At 28.4% G+C, this 22,111-nt stretch overlaps 2 protein-coding genes across 4 annotated transcripts in view; one reads left to right on the forward strand and one right to left on the reverse strand.

Moving 5' to 3' along the window:
* Positions 1 to 22,111, reverse strand: part of LOC121116731 (neurotrimin) — a 103,467-nt gene that overhangs the window by 78,934 nt on the left and 2,422 nt on the right. The gene's annotated exons all lie outside the window — the stretch shown is intronic.
* On the forward strand, positions 21,362 to 21,871 carry LOC121116251 (general transcription factor II-I repeat domain-containing protein 2A-like). The gene has a single exon (XM_040710497.1). It carries the CDS (start codon positions 21,362 to 21,364, stop codon positions 21,869 to 21,871), a length of 510 nt encoding a protein of 169 aa, XP_040566431.1.

The following is a 22,111-nucleotide window of genomic DNA, read 5'->3' on the forward strand; positions in this document are numbered from 1 at the left end:
CAGTCGGATTTCTGTGCATGATAAAAATAGAAATGATTATTAAATAACAAAATTTATTAATTATGTAATCTTCATTACATTAATACTATTGTAATGTGAATTTTATAACTAAAGCTTATTTGACACTTGAAAAAAGGTAATCCTTGGCAAACCTTCTCTGTTCCCAGTGTCCCGTGTCCACTTATTTATAATTGGAATTTTAAAGAATGTTCAATAATAATTATCAATTGACTTCACCAATTAAGAAATTACTTTATATTTTTAAGATTAAAGTCTATGTATCGTATTTATATATGAATACGTAATTAGCAATTTTTAAAAAAAAAATTTTTCCAATAATTGTTCCTGAGCCACAAAATGCTCTAAAATATTTAGGAAAACAAATTTTTTTAAACAAGTTTCATACTTGAATAACCTACAGATTTTAGACAGAGTCATGTATTTATATTAAATTAATTGTTAAAGATAATTGCTACAAAAAGAGAGTCTTACAAAACAAAATGCTTTTATGAAAATGTATTTTATTTGATAAACAAAGGAATATAATTATAATTTTGTTTTTGTCTTTTTTTTTGTAGCTTTGTTTTATGATGATATCTTTTTGGCATAAAGTGACATAAAGCTATTATATCATTATTTCGATATAAAATAAATATCATAATAAAAGTAAAAATAGTATTAATATATTGAACGGCAGCATTTTCTATTTGATAAAAAAAAATAACAAAAACATCTCAATCACAGTTCTTTGATTGCATATGAAACTATAAAATACCTACAATATAATAATGTAGTAGTACAAATAAATTGTTGATAGTGTTGTTTATGACAACTTCGTTATTGTAACATATCGCCATTGTTTTTAAATTAATATTACCATTTATCACAACAACATCTAATACACATATTAATATAAACGTTAAACACACAATTTTATTTCCCCCTTCCACCCAGAATTTCTGGTTGAGCGAAGATAGACTATGTAAACTTAAGAATAAAAAACTATCATTTTAAAAACCAACAATTAGTGTAAAGTAGAAAAACATATATACACAAAACACTTTTATAATATATATTTTTTTCCTGCCATCCATCCATCCTTTCCTATACACATTCGTCCGTCCATTCTCCCGATCCGAGCCGGCCTCCCCTATCTGTGAATTATCCGAGAATACTTATTGATTGCTCTATATATTTCTCGAAATTGCCTGGGATCCCCTTCTCCCTGTACCGGATCGCAGAGAGTATTGAGAGGACGCTTAGAACCAAACTCTCAATTTTTCTGCAGTTCGCAAGCCGGCTATTTCTCTCAGAGGCCTCCCTCACAACATGAATCTTAAATTGTTGATCGTGTTGTTTATAACAACTTTATTATTGTAACATCTACGTCATTGTTTATTTTAAAATTATAATATCTTGATTTCTAAAAGAAGGCCCCACCCCCATCAGTTTGAGAGGAAAGGGACTCCTTTTCTCTAAGTTTAATATCACTTACGGAAAAAGATCTCCAACGAAATAACCCCTTTAGATTAAATTAATCTATTTATATATATATTCTATTTTGATATGTCAGAACAGTTTAATTAAAAAATAATTAATTAATTCAAACTCCCATGAATTTTATTTGATTTTACTATAAACCCTTGATATTTTTTATTAATGTTAATTTATGACAAACAATTTATAAATGTCAAAATACAATTAGTTACGAAGTACCCCATTAATAAAAAGTTAACTAATCCATAAAACATTCTGTAAAAATTGGGTTATTTTAAACTCTAAATTAATATACAAAAAAAGTTGCCATATACAATAGACGGCAGATTTCAGAAGGGGAGAGGTACATTAGGGGCTATAACAGGAGCCTAAAATTGAACTTTCCCTCATTTTGACCCCTCAAAAGTTCCGAATGGTAAATAGAAATTCGTTTTACAAAAAAAAATATATGATAAAACATTTCCCCCTTTTTTTGTCCGGAAAGGTTTCTCTAGGAAGGAAAAAAAAAAGATTATTAAATAATTTTTTTTTTCTTTTTCATAAAAAAGCTTTACGTGCTCAAAAAATGCACAATATGTAATTTTCGCTAAAGTTATATCCCTTACTTCTATGGTGAGATAAACGTTGTGCTCTCTTGAATTTGGTGAGAAAATAGACGAAATAGATAAAAATTACTTATGAAAAGCAGAAAATTCTTCCAACATCTATTTGTTTTTATTATATACATATAAGTTTAATATGTAATAATGTGGATAGCATAAATGCAAAATGATTGTAAAGTAAATTTACTTTGTATTTTGAAAAATTGACTTATTAACATGTTTCTTTTATAAAATTACTTCAAATCGAACCATTGTTCAAGAGTACTAAATTATAAATTCAAAGCAAGTGATATTTTACAAAGTTTTCAAACAGAAACAACAATGGTTACAAAAAAGTTTAACTCTGCATTTCCTTTTTGGTAAGCCTAGTGATCTAAATCGGGCAATTCTCCTATTTATAAATCCCTTCTAATTGTAAAGCAAGAATTAAATCAAACTCGTCCTGTAAATGGTTTAAACGAAAGTCTTATTTAACAACTGCAGATTAAGTTTTGTCAATATTGGAGCTATTCAGCATTCCTGCAATGAACAAATACGTTGTTGCTGGTAAATTAAAAAAATGGACAAACAGTTGGCAGGATTTTAAAAATGAGTTGAAAACTTATAATTCTTTGGTTAAAAAGTTCGTTAATGAATATGAGGAAATGTTTGATATCGTTTCATGTTAATGCTATGATAATAAAATTCCAAGAGATAAATGCAAAAGTCAAAGAAAGATCCCTTGTCAAGAGTGGCAGGCATATATTGATGAAGAAAATGGGGTGTGGATGTTTGAACCTATTGATTGAATACTACCAGAAAGAATTTGGATACTGCCAGCTGGAGAGAATGTCAAATTGAGCGTGAAAATAAAGAAGAACTACGGCTTATGTTATCAGTCTTGAAAAAATTTTTCAGATGTGAAACATTTCCCCATGCCTTTACATGCAGATGAGAACTTGGACTTTCAAGAAGAATCTGTGAGGCAATTCAAAAATCTAACCATAATAAGGGATTTAACCTAATCTTGTAATAATGCCGGACAGATTTTGGTTGTCAGATACAACAGTAGCTGTTATATGAAGATATGGAATTAATTGCGCCTTCAAATATACTAGATAGGCAAAAAGTTAAAAAGGCAGACAAAAGTACAGGATAATTCCTGCAAAATCTTCAAAAGAAGATTTTATAATTGAAGATCAAATGCATTGGTTTTGATGGCAAGATCGACCTTACCAAAATGGTAAAAAGTGTTGAACATCAAGAGAGAAGCAATGGTAGCTTTCTACCTAAAAATATATTTTTTTTTTTTAAATGGCGCATATAGTTTCTTTTTCTTTCTGTCTTGGCCACAAGGCGTATCGAATTCAATAAAGAGTTAATAAGTTAACATAAATATCATAACAAAATTAAAAAACGTAAACATCCAACAAAATCAATGAAAGATTTAAAAAGGTTTTTGAGAAATGTTCAAAAAAGATATTGTTTATTGAAAAAAGGTAATGGAGAAAAAATTGTCTTTTTTTAAAACTCGGATTTGAAGTTTGACTATCGATAAAACACCGGATATATCCGTAGTTGAAGAGCTTCTCTTCGTGTATCAAACTTGTTACGCCTTAGAGATGACGGTGTTAATTTTATTTTCTTCTTTTCCAATGAAAAATGTTATGTAATCGTCTCACTTTGGGCGATAAAAGCTAACATTTTTTTTAAAGGCTTCCAATCACTTTAAACGATGTCTTAAGGGTTAAACAGTTGAATAGAAAATGGTAGCTTGATTCATCTTCCATCTGGCAAAAATAACGTTTACGTTGATTGCCAGTGAAATACTTTGCTCTCACTTCGATAGTACCAGAGAGTATCCGATATTTTAGCAACTTCTCTGCTGAACATAGCACATAATTATCAATAACAGCAAGGCACTTCCTGATAGGGTAGTCTACTTTTATAGTAGCTAAATAATTGCTAAAAGGCTCCCATATGGGAGTCAAATTAAGTTTTCTAAGAGTAGATGGGCTTAAAAAGAGTAACCGAAGGCGTAATGGTACTGCCGGTATTGGAACTAATACAAAGTTCCCAAAAGCGGATTTTTACCGTTTGAACGCCATTTTATTTATTATCTTGTCCGAACAAGCTATTTCCGTTGCGTAGTCAACTCCCCTGTTTTGAACCCCCGTGTTGAAGATGGAAACCCTGGTGGTAAATTCCCATCTTAGAGATCTCTCGAAAGAGTAAACGATATCCACAGCACACTTATTTTCGTAGATTCTAAAATTGTTTGTAAAGTAAAAGGAATGTTGTCCATCAATTTATCCTTCATAAAACCGTTTTGCATCGGATGTATTTCTGACTTTAAAACTTTGCTTAGTTGGTTGGCTGAAACGCTGTATCTATAATTTTTATCTTTTTCCTCTACTTACGCACTAAATCCGGGGGTGCACAACGTTTATCTCCCTGTAAAAGTAAGGGACTAACTTAAGAAAAAAATTACATTTCGTGCAAATATCATTTTTTAACAACATATGTAGAGCTTTTTTATTAAGAAAAAAAAGTGTATTCCGCCTTATTTTTTTTACTTCATACAAAAACCTATACGGGCAAAAAGGGAAGGGGGTCAATTTTTTTCACCAGGATTTTTTTAGTAAAACGGATTTATGTTTACCCTTCGCATTTTTTGAAGGGTGAGAATGTGTGATATCTCAATTTGGGACTCACGTTTTACCCCCTAGGGTACCTCTCCCATAGAGGTTTTTAACTGGGGAGAAAAGAGATTTTGCTATAAAGTCATACCCTCAAGCCTCAAAGTTTAGAAGGAGCATTTGAATATTTTATATATTATATTTAACCATATAACTACAAATTGATAAATGCCTTGGTTCTTAATTAAAATAAACGTAATAAGTTTAAGCATTATAAATTAAGTCCACCATTTTTATTCATAATAAATCTTTTTTTAGGAAATCTGACAATGAGAAAACGTAATGTATGGCTTGTTTTGTGCAATAAAATTGAAATCATTGAGTCACAATATCTAAAGAGTGATAAATATCCATGTGGAGTTGCCCTATTTTTTACCAGTCGGCAGTTTTTCTAAATAAGTAGTTTTTATCCTTGAAGAATTTATTACTCAGGAGCTATTGCGATGTACTCGTGCTATATTCACCGTTTTTTGTCCTTATACCAAAAATAATTAATTTGTCAATTATGCCAGATGCAGACCTAACGAAAATTAATAATAATGAGATCGTCATTACTTTGCTGTCAATGAACCTTATAGTAATTGGTTGAAATCCGAATTACTTTCATCGTCACAATCCTTTTTAAGATCAATAACTATAATAGCCATGCATTTAAAATATATAGGTTCATTTTACTTCCTAAAAACAATTAAATCTCAATGAGTATCCATTGATCTTCAACAAGTCCTTATCCTAGGCCTGAAGACCCTTCACCTCTTTTTATGTCTTTCTGTGGCATGTTAGCCTACTCCTTCTCCACGACAGCCTATCACATGGGAGGTGGCAGAAGCCATCCGCTTGATGGCAGACAGATCCCATGGTCAAAAGGTTTGCAGTCTGGTTGGAAGAAAGGCCAAATTGAATAGGGTCAGAAACTTACCATGTTTTCTTTCCACCCATTCTAAGTTTGTTTGTTTTTTTTTGCCTTTTTTTTATGCCTCTAAGATCTTGTTGACGTCAATCAACTTTTTTATTTTAGTAAAGAGACCCATGGTGCCTGTACGTACGTCTCGTCATAACTCGTTCCTGCATAAATAAATACTGGCTTAACTCTTCTTTTAGGATCTATTTCAGTTGTCATAGGTCTCATAAAGAAATTCGATTAAACAAGAATTTTCTCTTTTTATTGCTCTATGAGTTATTATTAAAATAAAAAACCCCGGTTAATTAATTAGTAAGTCCAATGAAACCTTTCCAAAGTTTGAATTGCTAGGTCATGACGTACATAGGAGAGGTGGGAGGGATTTGGATTTTCATATGTTCATTTTCGAAGGAATTATTTTGATAAGCTCATTTATTAACTTATACACAGAATAAGCTATACACGGAACTAAAGCCTTAAAACCATATAGCGTGACGAAAACCACGAATGAATATTTGTCTAAGATAGTGGTCATGGTGAAACTTTTTTTTGTCCATTAGGAGTGTTGAATATTAATCCGTAACTAACTATTTAGCCTCCATAAATTCATACTTCAGTTAAGAAAAGAATACATATGGCATAATGAAAATTATTCAGTGACGTCACCTGCAGTATAATAAACAACTACATTTTTTTAGTGAAAACTGTATTACCACGATCATATTTTTTAAGCAAACAAAAGCGTTTCCCAACTTTGCTTAAAGCTTTACATGGAACGTGAACTTTTATTTTCATTTTTTTTTTGACCAACTTAAGGGTATTTTTCCTTTTTTCTATTAGTAGAATTGTAATGCATGTGGGAATGGAATGTTTTAAGGAATTGAACAAACTTTCTTCATATATAACTATTCCTTACTAGGAGTGCATACCAAAAAATATTTATTAGTTATAGTTATTCATTATCTTATACCTATAAAATACTTTTTAAGTAGTGTATGTCAATATATACAATTAATTAAAAACGATTTGATTTTAACATTATCTCCAGAAGTCACTTCTAAATTTTTTCGGCTGTGGAGGCTTCATTTTTGAGTATTCATTTAATATTCGATTAAGTAAAAAGTTTTGAGCGTTTTTCGCTACATGTATTAAGTGAGCTATATCTCACGACTAATACATTGCATTAAAAACATTATAAAGTATGGTTAAAGGCTAAGTGTACACTATAAAAAAGTTCATTTAAAATTTTGTGTTTAGTAAAACCAGTTAGAACTTTCCAAAATGGAAGTAAAAAAATTATACATTCTTCAGTAACACTACGGCAAACGTAAAAAGGTAGAGCAGGCGGGCAAAAAATTTTTTGCATTTTTTTGCTGACAATGTGATAAAATAATGGGAATTAGGAATGACATGTGAGCACGTATTTCATTGCCCAGGAACTGCAGATTAGTTAAAAAACCGTGTATAACCATTTAAATTAGGCTGATTTTATGAAGAAGCTCAATCTTTGGATAAATTGACACAATTTGAAGGGTATGGTGATTGGCGATGAAAAATGGGTCACATACCAAAACAACAGTCAAAAAAGATTGTGGTCAAAATACGGCGAAGCAGCTCAAACAATCGCCAAACCAGGATTAATGACCAAAATGCTTTCTTTGAAGTGGGGTTGGAAAAATTCACCCACAATCAGCTGCTCCAATAGGGAAAAACACTCAATTCAGAATTATATTGTCAACAACTTACCAGATTCAAGCAGGCAATCGGCTAGAAGTGGTCAGAATTTGCCAATAGAAAGGATGTTGTATTTCATCAAGACAACACCAGGATACACACATCTTTAATCCAAGAACTTCGATGGGAGGTTCAATAACACAGACGTATACTCATGATCTGGCTCCAAGAGATCATAATTTTTTTTAAGAATTTGCAAAAAAAAAAAAAAGTCATGATATAACAAAAATGGCTTCAAGAGAGGTTTGTGAAAATGAGCAAGTCAAGTTTTTTTTTGGCAATAGGAACGAACACTTGTTCAACCGCAAAGTTATAAAATATCCTTCAAAATGGACAAAGTTATGAAACAATATTTGATCTTAATCAGGTAATCTTAACTATGTTAATTTTAATGTTAAAATTAAACGATAAAATGCTCTTTTTACTTCCCTTATTATCTTACATCTCCGTGACTACTTGATATAAGATGTAATAACCTAGTGACGAGCATATATTGATAAAGCTCAACGTGTCATATTAAAAATGAAAAAAAAGGGTGTATATATATTTATTTAACAAAGTTAAATGTCTGTATATGTCGATGCTTATAAATTGGAGTAATTGTGGATAGTCCTTCTAGAATAAAAATAAATAAATATTTTTACCTTTATTCTTAAATAATTTATAGACTAAAAGCTCTTAGAAAACAAAAGAATTAAGTAGGTATAAATGTTGAAAAAGCATCTTTTATTTTATATACGAGTATTGTAACTTTTTTGAAGAGGGATCCTATTAGCAATATGTAGTTTCAAATAAGTTTTTGACTTGTGTTATTGTTCTTTCTGTGACATGTTATTTAGTTTTTTAAATACTGTCAACTAGTATAAGAAAAACAAACACTTTTAGATTTAAATTAAAGATAATTTGCAAGAAAAAGTGTGTATCTCAAAAATTTCCTTAATACATAATGAAAATGTTCTTAAGTTGTTTACAATTTGTAGACAACTTGTGTATTTATGTATACTTAGAACGTACAACCGTTGATTAAAAACGAACTTTGAGTGCCTGAGACAGTTGTGCATGCAATAGGACGTTGTTTGTCATGTTTTAGGGTGGCCCAAAAAAAACCATCCTAATATAAATAGTATTTTTGTTGTGGTCCGTGGCGGATGAACCAATGTTGATGTTACAAAATTCTGATACCTGGGCAGTTCCTTTTTTTAGAGAGTCACTTGTAGCTGGGAGGACAAATGTCCGAAAACAGGACTCTATTCCATTCCAAACTGCCAAGAAAACGTTGATCACGCTGTTATATTTTTATTTTTTTGAATATGTTAGAACCAGTGTTTGGGCTCCAAGCTCACCAATGCTTAACTTTATGATTTTTTTTTGTTTTGGGTTCATTTGAGCAACACACAAACACTTCTTTCTGCAACACAAAATCCGAGCTGATGTTCAAGGTCCAGAAGGAAGGCAAGGAATATGCTTTCATTTCTGAGGTATTGTCGATCCCGTTATTGACGACAAAGGCAATTATATTGAATCATAATAAAAGAACCTGATTTAGATTTCATTTGGCATTGGTTTATATTAAAATCAGATGATTATTTTTTGAGAAAATTTATTAAAGAAACATAATGATTTGGGTTGTTAAATAGATTATTGCTCCGTATATATATATGGTTATTTTTTTCCTTCCTATTTTTGAACAATTATAAACTATTTTTTCTTTTTGTAGAATAGTTAAAGTTGAAACAATGAATTGAATTAAAACAATCGTGTGATGAATGATTTAAGAAATTTAATTATTTACTTTGGTTGATCTATTTATTTTAGCTTGTCAGAATTATAATTAATAAATAAATTTCATAAGACATTAATTACACAATCTTTTTATTCTAATTATTTCTTTAATTTCATTACTGTTCTAATAATAAAAAAGATAAAAAAAATTGTATGAAGTTTGTTAAAAACAGGAATGGATAAAAAGTGCGTGTATATGTGTAAATTATTTCGTCAAGTTGTACAATAAAATTGAATATAATTAAAAAATGCATTAAACGGTGATATTACATTTGTAATTCCAGTCAAATAAAATACACCTTTTGGTATAAATGGATCAAAGGAACAAAACAAAATATGTGTAAATATTCAATTTTTGATGTGATACTATTCAGCTTAGAGAAAGTACAATATAAAAGTAGAATATAGCAATAAATACCGTCTTGATATTTAATTATATATTTAGAAGCAAAAATGACTTGTTCACCAGGTCTGTCAAGTATATGGCTATCAGGATCCTGTTTTTCTGGAATTTGTCGAATTTATACACTTATCCGAAATTCCCAAGAAAAACATATTTTATAGTAAATCGAAAATATGATCATTTCATAATATATCATTGAATATTTATTTAATTCAAAAAAAGTTGGATACATATTATTAATGCGTATTAAGTTAAGAAATTTATCATCTAGTGAAAATAATGGAGATTAACAAACATTAATACACAATAAAATATCTATAACAACCAACAAATAAGAAATTAATTATCCCTCCACCTTTTCATAAATGAAATATATCAATGTTTTATTTGTATCTCCTATGACAAGTTTAAAATTTATGTTTTGTTCTTCAAACATAAATTAAATATCGTATACTAGATAGTATTTATCATGTGCTGCATTATCCCAGAGTGTCCCGGAATTTATACTTAAAGTTATTCAAAAAGTGATATTAAGACGTGATTATTTTAGCATTGTTCAAAACAATTTACAAACTTTTGATTTAAATTTTATAACATAGATAATGGGACAATAAAATTAATGTCAATTTTCTATAAATAATTTTTTGTCTCAATATAAATAATTAATAGCGTTTTTTAGTTAAATAAAGTTTAAATTTTATAATTTTCGAATTATTAAAAATTTAAATAATTAAAAAATATTTAAGTAGAGGGTGGGGTTTTTTAAATAGTTTCAAATAAATTTAAAAAGTATAAAATTAAAATGAAACGGCGGAAAAAGTTTACAAATAATTTTGAAATATTGAAGTGTGTAAACTAAATGTATAATTGTATGTCAAATGATCATTTTTGTCATCGAAGACCTTAGCCGAACACTTTAGTACCCCATTGCAAGTGACCTGCAAAGTTTTTTCTAAAATTTTGTCCTCTTAGATGCCTTAAAAGGGCTTTATAAATTTTCCTTACTTGCACTTGAAAATGCATTTGCTCAACTATTCATTACATAGGGCCAGATTTTGATGGCCTAATGATTTTCTTTTAAAATCATTTAAAAATTAAAACAAACAATTCTATTACAGGAAAATATTTTGATTAAACAGATGCTTGCTGAAAATATATGAATAATTAAAAGTGACAAATTATTAAAAATTTATTATATATAGATATATGCATATAGAAGTAGCCAATTTTATCTCTCATAAAACTTTAATCTATTTAAAGTTCGCCTCTTATTATTTTTCTCTTTTTTTTTATCGTGTGAAATTAAAGTGATTTCAAAATCAGAATTAGAAAAATCAACCATGGAAAGAGGATATTAAGAAATTTGTAAAATTATGAAAAACTATTCTAACCAAATGTAAAACAATTACAACTGTTTTTGAAAATTCTATCCTCCAAAAATTAGAAAAATAATAATAAAAGCTTGAGAAAATTTAAAAAAACCATTGTTCAGGTTGCCAACAAAGACAAAAACTCGCAAGTTAAGTAATATTTAAGCTTTACAGCTTGTTATAAACACATATATTTAGATACATAGAATTGTTGCTAAATCTCATTTGAACTTGAAGTCGCATTCATTATTTTATAAATATATTTCCCTTTTCTTTGTTTTAATATAGGGATCTGTGTTTAAAATGAGTCCTCCTTAGACAAACAGACAGACAAAGTTTCCTGTATTAATATATATATTTTTGGAATTTATTTGATTATTATTAATTTGATCAGAAGTTTGATTCCTGTATAAACTTGACTGGTATGTTGAAGCTACAAAAATCATACGGTTTATTGTTTTGTCCGCATATTACACAAAAATGTATGTGGCTCACAAACCAAATTTAGTTATCTTAAATTACAATTTGTTATCTTGAATATTGTGTTATTGTCATCTTCATGCATCAAAAGTCGAACAATAATATATCAATTTCTCCGACATAATAATAGTACATAATCATCATCAATACCTAATAAATAGTCAATTTTTTAAAAAGTAATATGTATTTACAATAGAGTGAATAAAAAGCCTAAGTTCTTTACACAAAAGAAATTCATTATTTGAAAAAAAAACATATATTTTACACATATAAATTAATTAAGAAACCTTTATTAACCACTCCCAATTTTTACACAAATTATTTTTATAGCAATATACTTTACGAAATATACGAAAATTAGACAAGTAGAAAAATCTTGTGAAGGAGATCAGCTTAGCTCTTATAGCGTTTCATCTCATAGCTGCTTGCTATGCATTAAAATAATAATATTATGCATCTATGTATGACACTACAGAACTTCTCTGAGCATTATTTTTTTTTCTAAATTTGAAAGTGTTGATAAATCCTCCTTAAATTGACCCACCCTAGAGTACATATATCCTTCATTTCTAAATCAATTCATACTTGAATTTAAAATAACTATCTAGTATGTATACGAATGTAGTACATATATTGAATAAGAAAGAGCAAAATAAACTGTACCTAAGTCAATTGAAATTCAGTAAGATGACTCTTATTCAATATTTACATACAAATTTATAATCAATAATATCCCGAGTAGAAAAAGAGGCCTTATTTCAAATTGACAAATTTTCAATTTCTTTTCTTTTTTTATCATTTGTTATCCTTGTATTTCATTTTTTTGTATGTAGTACAAAATATTTTTACTTTAAAAGTATATTCGTATGTAGATATATTCTTTTGAATAATATATTTTGCAAGTATGAAGATGTAATAAGAAAGTAACGAACATGACACATAAAATGAAAAAAAAATCTTTTGTTATAATTTACTTTGAAAGAATTTTTCTTCTCTGTAGAGAATAAATGTGTACGCCTTCAATTCAATATAAACAAAATTGAAAAGATCTCTTCGACAAATAGGTAGTAAAAATCTAATCAAATATGCATTATCTATTACTTAACTTATTTTCAAAAGCTCTTGGCCATGATTCGAAGTACAATGGTTCAATGAACAACAATAGCTAAATATGTTTGAATCTACAGGCTCTATGGAGAGTTGTATTAAAAGTTTAGTATGATATAATTATTTGGTTGATTACTATACACCTTAATACATCTAAAGTTATGTTAGATTGAAGTATAAATCAAGCTCAAATAACAAAAATTCAAAATATTGGATTCATGATTAGTCAAAGTCGCAGAGTCCCTCAAAAGTACAGTAAAAACAACAGACGTGTCTTTCTTATTAAAAGAAAGCATAATGTATCAAATCGGAGAAACTGCAATACAAAATATAATATCTCGAATTGAGCTGTACTCATTAATTTTTATATTGTCTAGAAAGGAACTCCACTAGACCAAGAACTCAATACTACGAGTACAACCGAACTAAAAAAAGCTTTAAAAAATTTTATACAAAATGAACACTGTTAAAAAAGTATAGCATTCAAATCCATTCAAAATTACTTATATTAACTACTTATATAAGAAGCTCCAAGAAACCCAACTTTTTCTTAAGCCTTTTTATACGAGCAGAAGGGGTTCATTTGAAAAATTTTTAATTAATTTTTAATTATCAAAATCAGACTTGATTCTAAAGATTCTAGTTAAATACATTTCATTTCAACTATCCTATTTATAAAGAAGAAAAAATAAATAAAAAAAGTGTACAATTGAGAGTATAAAGTTGCCCAAAACTTTGAAGTTTTTTTAAAAATTTAAATGAGTAAAACAAGGCTTGAATTATTTCGATATTTATGAAACAAAATCTAAAGTCAAAAGATAGAGTGCTTATTTTCTCATTTTTGTTAAAGATTTGTCGCCATTTTTTTTCAGTTAGATTTTTTCTAATCACCCTTCTATATATTAATATCAAACTTTGTATTGAGAATTTTATACATACTTATATTTGTTGTATATGTACTCTACGTATTTATTTTATACTGGTAATATATTTATAAAGATAGATTTATACATTATAGATGTCGGAATATTTATCATATGAGAGTCTGCCCAACCTCGATGTCATATTAAGAGAAAATAAATAATAATGCTAAGATATAACCGATTTCCTATGGTAACTTTCTAAAATTTTCACCAAATCTGTTGATAACATATTCTACTAGTTTTTCATAACTTTTATCATCTTTAGAATACTCTTTCAATTTTTCCAATCTCTTGTCTGTTATTTGTCTACTATCTGTCTGATCTCCAAGAATAGCTTTTATTAAAACACGGCTTGTTTCCTGAATTGTAACAATTTCTTCTAACACATCTTCAATTACAGGTTTTCAATAAAAGTTTCTCGAACGTGCATCCACAAATACCAAATTTTTTCCAGGTTTCCATTTCCCTGTAAAATTATACCTAATTACAGTCCTTTCTTTTATTTCCGTCTATTGCGGATTCTCTTTATCGCCTAACGTTTTTTTATTCAAGATACTAACTAAAGCTTGATGGTCTGTTTCTATTACAAAGTGATCGGCACCTTGTAAATATAAATTGAGCTTCTTTGTGGCCCAATAAATACACATAATTTTCATAGTAGTCATCCCAGAATTTTCTTCCGATTTACTCAACCTTCTTAAATTTTTTTCGATCCAATTCCATTTTCCATTCTCATCGATCTGAATCAAAGCATAAACAAAACCATTTTTCTTCACTGCATCAGTCTCCAATTCAGGCATTCTTCCAGGAACAAAGTGACTCTTCTGAAGCAGTTTCCCATTACATTTTTTTAAGTTTTTAATAGCTTCTTCCTACTTTTTTGTCAATAAAAATTATTGTTTGTGACATAATAATGGACGTAATTGTATTTCAAATTTTTGCAATATATTTAGAAAACCCCATCCCTCTAATTTACCATCCCCGAAAATGAATGCTTTTCAAAGATGCTCAATGGAATAAGAAACTTTTCTAAGGAGTCCATTTTTTCAGGATCAATGTTGATAACTTCTTCTCCAACAATAAATCCAATATATTCGACTTATATTTTTTTTTTGTTTTCTTTCAAATTCAAACTTGTCTTATTAAATGAAATTCCAAATTTTTTACTGAACCATAACATTTTTTTAAACTTATAATCTGATCTTTAAGTTTTTGTAAATATAGTCTACCACTTTATTTCTGTTGTTAAGGCTACTATAGGCTTGGTCCATCTTATGATTAAAAACATCACTCGTTGCGTTTCCCCCCGTAGGCCATATTTGGAACATATATCTTCCCCAATTTGTAATAAACATTTTTAATTACTTACTATCACGATCCAATGGTTCCTGCCAATATTCCTTTATAGTGTCAAAAATATTGAAGTTTCACTATTTATAATAAATAAACGCATAAAAAAAAAATATATATTTTTAATATATTCTGGGACACCTGAAAACGACTTAGCTAAATTTTGGCGACCATAGAGCTCAGCTATTATGTGACATAGTGGTAGTTTATTGGTATAAAGTTCACAAACTATTTCAACTAGTATATGAACAAAAAAATTCTCTATTATTTTCACTCAGTGCATGTTCTACTAGCTTTACCACCAAACTCTCTCTCAACATGAATATACACAATTCGGCATATCAAAAATAAGAGACATATGAAATTTAAATTAATTTTTTAGGAAACCTTTTAGGGAAGTGATTTGGGAGATATCAGGGTACCTTCATAACGTTCACATAATCTCAATCGGATTATAATACAATTATTAATAACAAGAATTTGAAAAACGCCAATAAGCTTTTTATGACTGTAGTCATTCCTCAAAGTGGATTGGTTATTTTTATCGAGAAAAAAAAGGAATTAAATATTCATAATAAATGAAAAATATATAAGTTATAGAATATAAAAAAATAAAATATGTGTACATAAAAACAAATTAGCTCTAGAAATTCCGGAAAAATATATAGATATTGCGTATGTTTAAGAACTTAATTGACAGTTTTTGTGATCCAAAATTGTAAATCGGTAAAATAAGTTGGATTAATTGGTATAAATGAATAGTATATTTGATAATAATATATTGGAAATTCTGTATCAAAAAATGAGATTTTAGATATAAAAATGAAGATAAATATTATAATAAATGCATGTAATACGTGGTACCAAAAGATTTTATGCATTTATTTGCCGGATGTTTGGAACTAAAATACTCATCCTTTGAGGCAAGTTAAAGAAAGATTCTTCAAATATTGTTTCAAATTATATGTTTCATTTATAATACTTAATAAAATAAAAATCTGTAGGTGCATTTTAATCGATAATTTTAAAGAAACAACCTCAAAATTTCCTTTTTTTTTGATATTTTGTAGATTTTCAAATCAAAACACATTTTTTTGGACTTCTATTGGCTATTTTCTTGTATAGAGGAATAAAATACAAAATATCCGGCGATACCGAATCCCCAGCTATTGTCATTTTGGTACACCCAGTTAAATACAAATACAAGGTTAGTATTGGTATAAGGTTGTATTTCCATTAACCATAGGTACACCCTAATACATATATATATAGGTAGATATATACACTTTAGATGTCAGAATTTTAATCATATGAGATTCTACCCAACCTCCACCTCATATTAATACAATATACATCTATAATACAAAATACATAACAATATTGAAACGTTATAATACTTCTTAATTATTTTTATTAAAGAACAAACTGCATTTCTATTTAGATCCAGCTCTGCAGTAGTTACAGAAACTTGTTGTCAATACTTCCATTAAGTTATATTTATTTCTACATGGTATCAAATTTGAAATTTATAGTACAGGATACATCCGTCTATTTTAATTAATCTGTATATTAAATGCATTTGTACATATTAAAACCATCTATGGTAAGACATTTTTTTAGATTCAAGATTTTCATTTAATGTTATATATACATATAAATATATAAAGCTTCTAAATTGATGTTTTGTCTTGTTGTTTTTTTCTTTGAGAAAGCTAAGATATTCTCAATCCTTGGTAAGAAGAATTTTTAATACATACATATGTATATATGGTAAAGTAAAAATATAATTTTTTACCAGGTTAATTTATTCAGATTTTATTTTAATCTAAGGCTTTAGTGAAAACTTATGGTATATATATTTTTTTTTACTTTTTTGAACAAAATATTATTTCTTTGTTTAAAACACTTTGACTCTATCAAGATAGTAGAAAAATATCAATTTTTTAATTATGTTTGTTGTGTTATCAAGGATGAGAGGGATCAGTCATGTGAAAATTAGACAAAAGAGATTTTACGAGAAAAACTGTTTCTAAATTATGTAGAGTTGCCAGGTTTAAAATAAATTTTCCTATGGCCAAGGGGTTTCCTTTTTGAAAAGAATAATATAAGGAGCTTAATGACTACATTAAGAAAGGAATTCATTTTTCATTTTCTAAAGAAGGGAATTTTCTTATCTTCACGGTCTTAATACCTCATGTACTACAACTATTCAAGGAGTATAATGTATATTATATTATAAAATGATATTAAAAGAGATGTTGGAGGGTGATATGCGGATTAGAAGGAAGGGATGAATGATTTACTCAGCCATTTAATGGTAATATTAAACAGTTAATGAGAAAAATATCTGTTAGTATCATTATTGTATTATCATATTTAAAATTGCAATAAAAATCACAAATTTCTAGAAAATTTCAATACTTTTTATCCGTCTTGATTTTAAATATTACTCCAACAGGAGAATAAAATCGACTTAACTAATACTGACAATTTTCTGAAAAAAAAAAAGATTTTTTTTTCTTGGATGACAATAATTAAAGTGCAACCCGTTGGAGTAAGGATAATTCAAATTTCTAGATCAATAGAAAGTAAAAAAACTCCTAAAAAAGGTGTCTTATTCATGAACAGTCCATTAGTGAACATGGATATAAGACATTCCAATGCTTATAAAAATCCTTCTTATTTCGTTCAATCTCCATTTTATTGCCAATTTTTTGAGCATGCTCCTGTAACATTATATTTGATTATGTACAATGTTTTTTTAAATCACTATAATGCCTTGTTTCAGATTTATTAATATATTTTTAAATTTTTGATTCACTGTTGTACCGTCCCGGCTTTTTTCCTTAGATTATTTGGAATCTTTTTTTTTTTTTTTTGTCTCAATGTGAGGACTGAGCGTACAATGGTACCCCATTCGAAAAAACTAAAACTAAAAAATTGTTGAACTCTTTGTATATCGCCAAAAATGTAATGTTTTTTTCTATAAGAATCACAATTTTGGGGAAGCCTCAAATTCATCTTGGTAAGATTATTTTAAAATAAGGATTTTTTTAAAATTTATTTTTTATAATTGTTCAAGTATATGTATGTGGTCTTGTCATTGCTAATTAAATATTGAAATGTAAATTGAATTTAATATCTAAAAAAGTGACACAAAATGTCAATAAAGTATTATTTCAATCCTTCAAATATGTATAATTTAATCATATAAGTTGTTTTTTATTGTTTTTTTGACTTTTTGTTTACCAAGTTCACTAATCTAATTTTAGAACGGATATTCACTAACTTAAATTAAGAGTTGATTTTTGTAAGTTTAGGAGCCACATTACATATGTTGCCCGTCAGCAAAAATTAAGCTAGGAGTATTTCCACAAAAGGTGAGCCTGGATTACATTTGTATTTATAATTTGATGATATTATATCAGTATTTATAAACTATTATTGTAAATTATTTAGAGATACTGCAAATTGCTCATAATATATTAAAAATTATCAATCAGTTATGAAATAGAAAAAATATCATATTGAAACTAATTAAAGTATCTTATATCAAATGAAAGCTCCAGACTATAGTTAATATTCTTAAACATCTTAATCCATCCCACAAATTAGAATATAAAGCCTATAATTGACGAAAAAATAATCAATTATAAAATGGTGATTTATATTTAGGAAGGGAATGAAAAAACTAAGAATTTATCTTTTTTTTTAAATTTTTGTGTTAAAAGTTTCTTTTGTAGGGACAAGCTGCATATGTAAGAAATTTCTGAAAATGGAGTTTGACGGAACTTCAAACCTTTGAACCTAATCTAACAATATTATTTATGCAAGGGCATATTTTTGACGTCAAAAGATTGAACACAAAATTTGCTAGTTTATTTGCCTCACTTACACACTGTGTAAGTGAGGCAACTCTGTACTGTACTGCATTATTACTCTTTCAAGCTATGCAAAATAATCCTCATTATTCAGTTTAATCAAACATCATGTAAAAAATTTGATCATGCAAAGTTTCAATAAATTCATGTAATTATAAAGATTGAAAGAAAATGTCTGGAAAAAAATAAAAAGATTAAAACAAAAAAGTTTGATTTTTTTTACATTAGTTGGTGAGAAAATCAACAAAATTTCATAAGCAGCATACATGTTTTATTCCTTATGAAATCTTGTGGATTTTCTCAGCAACTAAAAGCGCTATCAGGTTTTTACCACTTGGCTCCCTTAATGAATTCCTTCTTGATAAAATTGAAATTTATTTATTTTTAATAGAATAAGTCTATATATAATTATTTTTTGATAATATTAATCATCAATATTTCTTATATATATAAATTTAAGTTTATTACAATATTCATTAATTAATAATGTCAAAAAAATAATTCTATAAGGTATGAAATATATGTGAAAGGCAATGTCTAAAGTGATGTAGTGAAAGCATAATGACTCTTACCGTGGTTAATGATAATTTATCATTCATGTATGTATGTATATATAATTATGTATTTAAATGGGATATTCTTTATTGAATAAGAAACAATTTTTCAATCAGTTACATTAAAGTAATTTACTTTTTATGTTTAATTAATAACAAAGAATCACTCAAAAAATATTAATATATAAACAAAAAAATAAATGTAACATAACCTATTTTTGTCACTCAATTTCATTTGAAAAATATGAAATTAGAATAATTGATGTCAGTCTTTTTATATTTGTTCCTATAACTGTGTAAAAAATGGTCAATTGATCATCAAGAGCATGTAATGGATGAGTTTTTAGCCTTACACCCACTATTTAACCTTTTGTTTATTCCTCGAGGTTCTTATTCACCCCGAAAACAATAAAATTCTATTAATATGTAAATTCTTAATTTATTATGTACTTTCTGTATTTCATTTTTTGAAGGGGGTACTTTTTTCATTTCTGATTTATTAATAGATTCAGGAATATTTTGTTGTTTAGTAGATTTTGCCTTTTTTTGTGTAGGTTGTGTTTTGTTGATAATTATTAAATAATTTAAGTATAATACATCTTTAAAGTCTACCAAAAAATATATTTTCTTCAACAACCCCTAATAAAGATTATGAATTTAAAGGTATAAAGAACAGTCGTATAAAGTATTTAATTTGTGATCTGAACCTTATAGTATTACATGATAAGGTAGCAAACCACTCACATTATAATTCATAAAAAAATCACAGAGAGTAAGAAGTCTTTTTTTCACAAATTAAAAAAATATTTTTATTGCAAGTATATACAGTTTTTATAATAACAATCTAACAGCATGATTTTAACAAATTGAAATTAAATGTCAATATCCTACAGGCTCTCTATCTATATTGCAACACTTTTTTTAATGGTCCACCTTTGTTCATTGTGTTAATGACAATTTCTTCAATTAATATAAACATCTTTTAGGAAGATATATTTATGACCATCTATCATACTAATGAATTTCTCCTGGTTTCTTCCAGTGAGTACCTAGAGGAGAGGTAAAGTTATAGCCAGGTTTGCCTTTTTTTTAAATTAGCTTTTGCAGATGTGTCTGATTTCAAAATTTTATTTATCTTCCTGAAACAATTTGCCCACGTGTGGCCCGTGGGCTGCCCGTGGCCATTTATTTGCTGCCCTCTCCTCTCCTAGTAATTTATTTATGGATATTTACTCGGGAAAAAAATTAAACATATTTTAATAAATAGGAAAATGATATTAATATTATACAAATCCAGAAAAAATTATAAGCTACTTTACCTCTTTGAAATGCAATTATTGTTATAACTAAATTTTGAGTCAAGGATGATGATTAAAGCGACGATGCAAAGAGTGTTAAATAAGAGAATATACACACACAAAAAAAGATATTTTTCCTTCTTTTTGGAACCATTAGAAACTTATGGATTTAATCAACAAGAGGTATTTATATATTTTTCGAGTCATCGTGTACTAGATATCATTTAAATTCTAAGGTGTTGGGATTCTCATATCCCGTCGGTCCCGAAAGGTTTAATAATTAAGTGATGTCTAGTTATCATGGCTACTAAAAGAAGAAGAACTGTAGCTAAAGAAAGCAGGACATTCAATACTGAATGGAAGGATAAATACATGTCTACATCAGTAAATAACAAAACTATATGTTTAATCCGCCAGAATTCAGTAGATCTAACTAAGAAATACAACATTAAGAGACATTTTGAAACAGATCATGGTAAAAAGTATGGCAAGTACAACATAGAGGAGAAAAGACAGTTTGCCTAAAAGTTGGCCAAAAATCTACAAGATCAACAGCAAGTGTTAAACCGATCATCTGAGGGTGACATTGGCAATAGTATAGTGAGCTTTTAGACTGCAAAGATTATCTTTCAACACCAAAAACAATTCTCTGAGGGTCAAATAGTAAAAGAGTGCTTACAGAAGTTTGCTGAAGCTAAGTGCTCACAAATGCTAAAAATTGTTTCAGATGCATCTCTTTCAAGCCGCACTATAGTCAGACGAGTAGAAGATATTGGCTCAGAAATAGTATATCAATTAAAGATGAAGCAAAGTGATATTGAATGCTGTTCACTTGCATTAGATGAGAGTACAGATATCAGAGACACAGCACTGCTGGCTGTATTTATTCGAGCTGTAAATAAGGATTTCAATGTAGATAAAGAACTACTTGACTTGAACCCGTTGAAAGGCACAACAAGAGGTGTAGATGTGTTTAAAGGTGGTCAAGCATTACTAAAGAAAATGAGAATGGAGGACTTTAAGAAATATGTATCACTATGTACTGATGGTGCACCATCTATGATTGGCTGTCACAATGGCCTCATTGCCAAAGTACGTGATTTCAACCCAGATGTTATTGCAGTTCATTGTATCATACACCAGGAGAACCTGAGCGCTAAACGTATCAATATAGATCATGTCAATTCCGTTGTAGTAAAAACAGTAAACTACATACGCTCACGAGGACTAAACCACAGAGAGATTCAGGAGTTCTTGAGACAACCTGAGAGCCAATCTGAGGATGTTATTTATTTCACAGAGGTTCGCTGACTTAGCAGAGAATCAATACTCAAACGTTTTTAGTTATTATTAGATGAGATCATTCTGTTCCTGAAGTTGAAACAAAAAATAAATGTATGACCTTCTTTGGTGAATGAACCTCGCGTTCTTAAATGATATCTCTCAAAAATTATCCACGCTTAATGTTGAGCTTCTAGGACAAAGCAAGCTGGTACACGAATTGTTTAAGAATCTCCGAACATTTGAAAGATACCTTCAGCTCTATAAACA

This window comes from Lepeophtheirus salmonis, chromosome 4 (genome assembly GCF_016086655.4).
Source record: "Lepeophtheirus salmonis chromosome 4, UVic_Lsal_1.4, whole genome shotgun sequence".
Classification (NCBI taxonomy): domain Eukaryota; kingdom Metazoa; phylum Arthropoda; class Copepoda; order Siphonostomatoida; family Caligidae; genus Lepeophtheirus; species Lepeophtheirus salmonis.

What these genes read in the sequence shown, in the direction of transcription:
- LOC121116251 (XM_040710497.1), top strand. Translation starts at nt 21,362, where the DNA reads ATGAAGCAAAGTGATATTGAATGCTGTTCACTTGCATTAGATGAGAGT.